Raw genomic sequence first — 9669 nt, forward strand, 5'->3', positions numbered from 1 at the left:
TTATTTTAACATATTTACTTATTGGTTTTTGGTCTTATAAAGTAATTTATTATATAAATTGTATAAATAAGTTGTGTTTACATACAGATTTTAGTGTGTGAGTGAGGGGGAAGGGGAGGCTGGAGAGGCCACAACTGCTGTTTTAATGGGAAGCCAAGATGACCCAAAGACGGGTCTGTAGTAGTAGCAATAGTGTTTGAGGTGTCCTGTGACAAATAAAATGTTTCGATGCCATACTATACTTTCATAAATGAATAAAAATAAATAATATTTTATTTGCAATAAAAAAAAACCATCGTCATATTGCGACGTTAGAATCATTTTTTCAAAAAATTGAGTTATGGATAGTATAAAACATAATTTACTAAAACTTTTAATAAAATATGTATTATATATATATATATATATATATATATATATATATATATATATATATATATATATATATATATATATGTATATATATGTATATATATATATATATATATATATATATATATATATATATATAATATATATATATGTATATAAAATTTATAAAATATATATATATATATATAGAATTTATAAAATATATATAATATATAAAATACATATAATATATACAAAATGTACCTCAGAATAATGTTTTTCTAATGTATTGATATCTAAGTTATAAGCAAAAAAGTTGCGGAGAAAACATAGGTTATAAATATTTTTTTCTATGCTTAAAGTTTTTTTCTTATCACTTTATCTCTAAACTCAAAAATTTGGAGATAAAACAAGATAATTCTAACGTCGTTATATATATAATAAATTTTGAGTTGACTTGGTGTTTTTAGTCTACGTGACGAATTTTATAGTTTCAAAATGGTAATATACCACAACACTTTCCACAAGAGGTTGAATTTTTTTAGCGAAAGCTAAACCATATAAGTAAATGGAAGCCCAGGATAGTTATCACATCCAATTATCACATGCTGTGTTATATAATATAATTTTATAGTTCCAAATATTATGCGGCCCAATGGTTGTAGTTTTTAAGACGTATGAGGTAGAACAGTCAATACATGAATTCTATTATCTTTAGAAAAATTAATGGATTCAATTGTTAGATGTGTGATTCATGAATATTGAAAACAATAAGTCTTGAATAATCTTTGCTGCATCTTATACATTACTATAATTAGAACAAAGGCGCGAAGCTCCTTCAGTTCTTGGTGGTTTATTAACTACTATTCTTGCCAGCTAAAAATAATGTGATCCATTTAGTATTTCCATAACTCTTGCGTACCTAGTCTCCCATAAGGATCAAGCAGAGACGACACCGGGAGACAAGGGGGGCCCACCACATTTTTTCTAAAGGACCTTTTCTTTTTTTAGAAGTTTTTAAATATAAAGGACCTTTTTTTTACAAATTGAAGACTATGACCCTCTACGATACCCGTATTGTCGGCCCTGTTAAGTGTCCCCAATATATATTTATTACCATTTTCAACTAGTATATATAATAGTAATTGTAATATATATATATTACAATTACTATTCTCAACTAGTTAAGAAGTTAAATAAGTTTATTTTCATCGAGTTATCTAATTTTTAGTAATTAGTAATTATTCGTAACTAATACTGAGTATTTTGGTTTATCCTCCTCCGGCTAATTGCCTTATAGAGGCCACATACCCGGGTCAGCGAAGACTAGTTCAGCTCACTAAAGAGCATCGTTGCCCGCTTTGCTGACTAAAAGTAAGTGAGTTTAGGAAGAACGAAGAAAAATAAAGTAAAAGTCAGAAGAAGTCGAGTAATAACATAGCATAGAGAAAACGGACAGATATTGCAAGAGATGTTAGAATGTGCAATTCATACACTACACATAATTGGCGAAATGTGCATGAGTAACTAATACATAGTAACATATATATAACATAGTGCTTAGTAACTAATACTGAGTTAACTAAATTTATCTTTATCAAAAAATTTTTAAAGTTTTGTTTAGTTATAGCATGGAAGCACAATAAAGTTCAACCGCATGTTTGCAGGACTACGCTTGAAATCTTTTGTTTCGTAAACAAAAGATTTCAACCCACGTTGTAGTTGTACTTTGACGCACTACTTTTCTCATTGACGCATTAGCGAGATTTGGAATTAAAAGACCAAATAATTTAAACAAAACAAAAATTTATGAAAACCAGGTTGTATTCATTTAAATATACATTTTAAGAATATTTATGTCATAAATTATTTATTACATTTTAAAATAAAAATTAAAAAATAAAAAGATTAAAAAGTTCAAATAAAAATATAAAAAGCTGTTATCATTTTCCAATTTCATTCACAAGTTTTTCATTATTAATTCGGAATCGAATATATTGTATATACTTTTAATATGTAGTATATAGCTTTAATATATATTTTAAAATATACTATATAATATATAGTATATATTTTTTATAATTTTTACTACTACTTTTAATTGCTGTTATCACTACTATTATTCTTATTTTACTCCCACTTGAATTATACAGGCCCCTAGCAATCGGGGGGGGGGGGCAGTAAAGGCATTTGTCTCCCCCCGCCTCAATAAATTTTCAAATAATTTTGAAGAAATTTACTGAAAAAATGACTAAAAAAAAAAGCTCCTCAAAACTATTTCAGGGTAGTACTGCCCCCCCAATATAATTATTATCATTTTATTATTATTGATTTTGACAGGTGTTTACTTCATATTTGTACTTATTACAATTTGTAAATAACGTTGATGCAACAACTTTATTCAGAATATATTAGATTTTGAATCATCATTAATTCGAAAAAAAATTATTCGAAAATCGAAGATGTATCAAAAAAAAAAGGTTTCCGCTACAAATTAAAAACTAATGTCAGTATTAAGTTGGTTTATATGAACTTATTATATAAAATATAAATAACTTAAACAAATGCTTTTTTAGTTGTTTCTTTAATTATTGGAAAAACTTTTTTACGCGAATTTACTTATTTTTTTAGGTCTAAACAAATAAGTAAATAAGTTCACTGCGCCAGCGTTAAAATAATTTAGTTTTGGCTCAACCTTAATTGAACTTATAAAAATGTTTTAAGATAAAAAAAAATTTTGTTCAGATGGACGGTCTCTGGCACCGTTTTGCTAACTATAAAAAAATACCTTTAAAAAAACAAAGACGCTTTTTGTTGTTAAAAGTAAGTTTGAATTAAGGAACTAAATAAATTTTGAAAATAATTAATTTAAATTAGAAAACGTTTAGAACATGGTATTTCATTCCATGAAAGTTTACTTTAAAAAAAAAAAATTCGAAAAAACATTGTCGCCATCTGAATCGCATTGCTGCATATTAATTAAAAAAAAATTGTCGCCATCGCATTTTTTTACTAAAAAAAAAACTTATTTTGTAATATAAATTCTTAAAAAGTAACGACCGTTGGGCACAATTAATAACTACCAAATGCGTGCTTTTCTTTTTTATTCTCTTTTTTAAACAAATTACAAACATTAAAATATTAAAAAATATTTAAATGTAAAATAAAAAATAATTAGGATGGGGGGATTTATATACAAATAATTTTTCAAAACTTTAAATTATAAATATATTTGTTTTCCTTCGTTAGCTTTATACTTACCCAAACCAAACTGATAAAATAAAATATCCGAAGTATTAAGTAATAAAACATATAGTAAAACGTTAGGTAGAAAACAGCATTCCATTTTACTCGCGAACTTAACTCCAGAACCAATTTATAAAAAATATAAGCTTTATAAAAAAGTTCGTCAGAACTATTAAAAATTAAAATACAACATAAAATTTTAAAATCTTCGTGATTCCTTCAGAAAATGAAGGAAAAGTCTTTAAATGGAATTATTCAAAAAGGTCATTTTTTTAAAGGTTGAGTTACACCACACCAACTCTGTTTGTGAAATACATTGTTCCGTTAGGAACTTGATAAGCCATTACATGATGTTGTGGAACAATTTGTGGAGCATATATTGGAGCTCCGTGAATGTGTTGCGGAGACTGAATAATGTGAGAGTTTTGCCCCATGCCGAATGAGTTTGCTTCTCCATTTGCGTAATGATAGACAGGATAGTTAAAAACTTGTTCATATGGTATAGTATAAATAGGATATATCATAGGTTGTTGGTAATTAAATGTAGTTGTTTGAGGAGATATATACTGTTGTGGGTGAATATATGGTTGGGTAAAGGCAACGGCAGGGGAACACGGAGTACACGGGGTGAGAGTTTTAGCCGACTATAAAAAAAAATCAATTAAAAATTCAAACAAACTAAAATATCAATTGAAATATATTTAACAAAGACAAACGACTTACTGTTTTTCGTTTAACGTTTACTTTTTGCCAAACGTTACTTAAACGTGGAGCCGGTGAGCCGCTGGCATCCTATATTTAAATAAAACTATGCATAACATAAAAATAAAACATAATTTATTAAAACTTTTAATAATATATATATATATATATATATATATATATATATATATATATATATATATATATATATATATATATATATATATATATATATATATATATATATATATATATATATATATATATATATATGAGAAGAAAGCAGCTATTACTATTTTTTCATTCACAGGAGGAACTGTAATTATTTTTTCGTCACTCAAACATTCTTCAGAAGGTGAAGGAGTATCAGAGTCAGAAGATTCCAGTGAAGCGTACGGGGGCGAGAACTCAGCAGCAAACTAAAAACAAGTTTGTTAAAATATCTAATTGTTTAATTTCGAGTTCAATATATAAAGACGATAAAAAAAATTGAATTTAAAATATGAAAATATCACAAAAAAAACAACAAACAACTTAGGACTATAATCAAATTTAAAACAATGCTTATTTATAAAAATCTTGCTAACCATTTTTTTAACAGCTGGTCCAATGTTAATTTTTTTTCCCTTTAAATATAGATCGTTTTTGGATAAAACGTTCTCGACGTCATCATGAGAAGCAAAAGTCACGAAACCAAACCTATACACAAAGATGTTTGTATAATTTGCGTTATAATCATATTTAAGTCTAAAATCTTGGATACTCTATTTGTAAACAGAGTTTCCATAACGTCCCTTTAATATCAAGTTACAAATTTAAGCAATAAACTTAATTGCACCTTCTAGACCTTCCAAATGAATCCAATACAATCTTTCCCTCTAAAACAGTTCCGTAAGAACAAAAAAAGTTCGCTAAGTCTCCAGCACTTGCCTAAAAGAGTAAATATATATAATCAATACCAACAGTATAAACATTATATATATATATATATATATATATATATATATATATATATATATATATATATATATATATATATTATATATATATATATATTATATATATATTTATATATATATATATATTTATATATATATATATATTTATATATATATATATTTATATATATATATATATATATATATATATATATATATTTATATATATATATTTATATATATATATATATATATATATTTATATATATATATTTATATATATATATATATATATATATATATATATATATATTTATATATATATATATATATATATTTATATATATATATATATATTTATATATATATATATATATATATATATATATATATATATATATATTTATGTATATGTATATTTATATATATATAAATTTATATATATATATATTTATATACACATATATGAATATATATGGTTCGGTGAAAAGAAGCTTACTTTTCCTGGAAGATGACCAACAAAAATCCTGTTTGGGTAATGTGTTCCGTATGTTCCTTCGTCGTCTACATTTTTTACCGTCGTTGGAGAATTTCCGGGAACATCTTTTACTTCTATCTAAACCAGTTTAAACTTAATTATAGTAAAAAATGTAACTGTTTACTTGATTTCATAGGCGCATTAAATAAAAATTATTTAGAAACTTGTAGCAATAAAAGTTTTGCATTTTTTAAAATCATTGATAAAGTTTTTAGGAAAACAAATAGCAATAATTAAATCGAAATTACATCTTTAACAAGTAATGATCATTACAAGTCAATAAAGAAAACTAATGATTCATGACATCATGCTATTAATTACTTCGGTTTAAAACGCGTTTTGGCATTTTGAATTGTAAATTGTAATTTATATAAATCATATTTTAAAATTCTATTAAAGTTAAAAAAAATTTAACATTAGGAACTAAAAAACTTCGTTTAAATAGTGCGCACGTAGGAATGTGCGTTACTTCGAGATCTTTGTCTCCTGTCGCCTAGATATAAATATTCAATAAAAGTTCAAATGTAAAAAAAAGTCCGCAAAATAAATTAACTTATGCAAATTACCAACAAAGTCTTAACGTCGTGTTAAAAACGTTTCTCTTTTTTTCGTTTATTTTTAATTTCGATTAGATTATTATGTAGCTTTAAAAGCAAAAACATTTAGCTCTTAAAAGGAAAAATAATGATAAAAAGTATATAACTTAAATATTCAAAAACATTTGGTAATTTTTTTATATAAATTAAAACTTGAATTAAACATTTAATAGTAAACAACTTTTAAATTTAAGAAAAATAGGAAACAAAAATAGAAATGAAAAGCTAAATACAAAATAAAAGCAAAAAAAGTAAATTTTGTTTTTGTAATAATAACAACAAATGAAAGTAACTTACTTGGATATCAGTCGAGTAATAGTTGGCTGAGCCCACTGATAAGCTATTTAATTCCCTAATCGGTACTTTTGGAACCTCGATACGCAAGTTTCTGAAATTTTTTTTAGATGGATTTGTTGCTTTTGTCGAACTAACTGTTTCAACTTTCGTCGGACTTACTGATTCCACCGCTTCTGTATTTACTTTTACTTCGCTTACTGATGTTTGAACTGTCAAAGCCGCCATTGTTTTAAAAATTTTTAATTTAATATCTCTCTGCACTACTTTGCCGAAGATGTCTAGATTCTGAATTTATAGCAGCTTCGTACGGAAGAATTATCACAAGTAATTAGTAGAACGTAGTAAAAATTTACGCCTTCCGCGTGAAAGTTTGTTTTCTTTAGAAAAGATAATAATAGCTAACAACCAGCCTTAATTGTTTTTCATTACCGCAAAATCACTTCTATGCGTAATTGTTGCGTTCCTCAAATAACGGAATAAACCAAAATAGACGTCACAACTCGCAGAGCTTTAGGGCAGTATAACTTCTTAAGGTCAGTAACACAAGTTTAATCAATAAGAAAATTGCAAAATTGAACTCTTTCCACATAAATATAGTTAATACTCTGTATATTGCGGGAGAAAGAAAATAGTCAGTTTAGAAATATTACTGACTATTTTTTCGAAGAGTAATTTGTTACTATGCTTTTTTGAGCATTTGAGGTTTTACGTTTTTTAAAATTTCTATCCTTAAAAGGCGTTTTACGCAAATATAAAACCTCAACTTATTTACAAAATAAAACTTTTTAAAACTAAAAATGTTTTATTTTGTATTTTAAGGTGCGTATTTATTATGCGTTGTAATTTAGTGTCTCTTCTTATTTGACTTTTCCTTAAAGTTGAGTTACAATTAACTTAACTAGTAACCAATTTCTAAAGACCGATATTTGATGTAGTTTACCACTATACTACTCTACCGACAGGTTATTGTTCAACGAAAACTAACTTTTTCTCTTTTAACGTATCGGTGCTAGCCAATCTTGTAAATTTGTAAAAGCCATTTTACTCGGTTAAAATTAAAACTACTTTATTTATGAGTAGAGTTGATCTGTGAGATATTCGCAATCTGTTGCATCAAATGCGCAATTGCATCGTCATTGACGCATGGTTTAAACAAAGTAAAAATTATTTTAACGAATAAACATAGAGTTAAAGCATTTTTTAGAAAACAAATATTGCATTACAAATTCAAACTTCAAAGCAAGTTATTTTTATTTTTTGACTTTATTGACCTAAAAACCTAAAAAGCAGTAGATAAATATTTCTTAAAGTGAGTTACAACTCAACTTTTAAAAATAGATATCTTTTTGTTATAAATAAAAATTGCTCTCAAAAATAAAAATATCTTCTGTCTAGTACGTGCGGTATTGGGAATGGGTGTTAAATTAAACTGGTAAATTTTTTGCTTTACAAAAAAAGAATTGTGCGATTTTAAAAGTATTAATTTTTACAGGTATTTTTACAATACTATTTTATCGCATCTTATTTTTATATAAAATTTATTTTTACTTGACCTCATTGTTAGCAAAACATATCGTCATGGTGTAAAATTTTTTTTAATTTCAAACGTAGGAGTATAGCTATCGTGAAAAGAGTCCCATTTTTTAAGAGCGCAGTGCAAAACCTAAATAAATTCTTTGGGGTTTCATTAACGTTAATGAACGGCCTAAGGCATACGTTATAACGTATAGAACGTTGATCATGCATGACATTTTGAGGAAAGGGGTAGCAATATACTTTTTTTTAAGGTTGAAAAGGTGGGGAAGAGTTAGTCTACTCATTTAAAATTGGCTTCGTTAGTCTAATTTTCGCTCTTTAATTTTTGGTAAAAATATAAAAAAAAGTTATAAATTTATTTTTTCGTGAGTTCGAACGCGCACAAAAATTTTTAATGAAAAAATATAAGTTTAGAAAAATGTCGTGAAAATATCAAATAATCAAATGCAAAAAAGTGTATTTTTAATGTAGCGACAATTTGTACTTAGATAAGGTGACTAATGTCCCGTTTTTTATGTTAAAGAGTGCCCGTTAAATTTTACTAGCTTTAGCACGACGGTCGTAAAAAACGGGATTTAGTCATGTTTACTTGGACTCAAGTCTAAATATCTCTACCATGTATCAGCTATCGTCACTAGGTATTATAGTAACAAATAAAGTTTATTTAAAATTCACTATAAAAATTTTTTATAACTTTAGTTCGCACATTTCAAAACAATTTAATGACGTCATAGTTTATAAAAAGCAGTTTTTAAAAAATACGTCGAATATAAATAAATTATAAATAATTTGTATGATGTCAAAACACATACCAAAGTTGTGATATAATCAAAAATGCGACACTTTGTTGGTTTGAAATATTAAAAAAATATATTTGATTTGGTCAATAAATATTTTACATTACGTAAATTTTTTACATTACATAAACTTTGTTTTAACTTTAAATCTAAAACATTTACTTTATAAAATAGAGAAAGTTATTTAGAGTTTTGCGTTTTTAGTAAATTACTCGTTAGAGTTTTGTGCATGCAACAAGGAATGTTGAACCGAAAAAGAAAATTATGGTTGCGGCTAGGCTTAGGTGACATATTTTTTGAACTTTGGACTCCGGGTGGCAGGAAAAATCCACCCGGAAAAATACCGCGGGATTTTTTTTTTTTTTTTTTTTACCGCGCATAAAATAAACGGTACACGTAGGAGTATTTGACGATTTTAGCTGGCCAAAATTATTTCTCTCTTTTTAACAGCTGAAAACTTTACCATATGACAAGAAATAGTAAATTAAATGTTTTTTGTACAAATCCAAGCCAGTGGCGTTCAATATAGGGGAAAGATGGGTACTTTAGGGATTACATTTTATTCTATTCAATAAGATTTGAGGAAATAAAAGATATATTATTTTTCAAACTTTATTATGGTAAATAACATACTATATTTTGATATTTAATTAGATTCCACTTCGTCA

At 26.1% G+C, this 9669-nt stretch overlaps 1 protein-coding gene across 2 annotated transcripts; it reads right to left on the minus strand.

Annotated features, from left to right (window-relative positions):
• Positions 1-3438: 3438 nt before the first annotated feature.
• LOC105851039 (protein boule-like) lies at positions 3439-7024 on the minus strand. 2 transcript variants are annotated; one of them, XM_065794809.1, is made up of 7 exons: positions 6669-7024; positions 5737-5853; positions 5138-5229; positions 4887-4998; positions 4593-4718; positions 4321-4389; positions 3439-4241 (listed from the first exon to the last, which is right to left on the minus strand). In XM_065794809.1, the coding sequence occupies exons 1-7, from the start codon at positions 6891-6893 to the stop codon at positions 3882-3884; spliced, it is 1101 nt and encodes a 366-aa protein (XP_065650881.1). In that variant the 5' UTR covers positions 6894-7024; the 3' UTR covers positions 3439-3881. The 2 variants fall into 2 exon arrangements, with proteins under 2 accessions (XP_065650881.1, XP_065650882.1); XM_065794810.1 differs by having other exon boundaries at positions 3743-4241; positions 5737-5849; positions 6665-7024.
• Positions 7025-9669: the final 2645 nt, after the last annotated feature.

The sequence above is a fragment of the Hydra vulgaris genome, chromosome 04 (assembly GCF_038396675.1).
Source record: "Hydra vulgaris chromosome 04, alternate assembly HydraT2T_AEP".
Lineage (NCBI taxonomy): Eukaryota > Metazoa > Cnidaria > Hydrozoa > Anthoathecata > Hydridae > Hydra > Hydra vulgaris.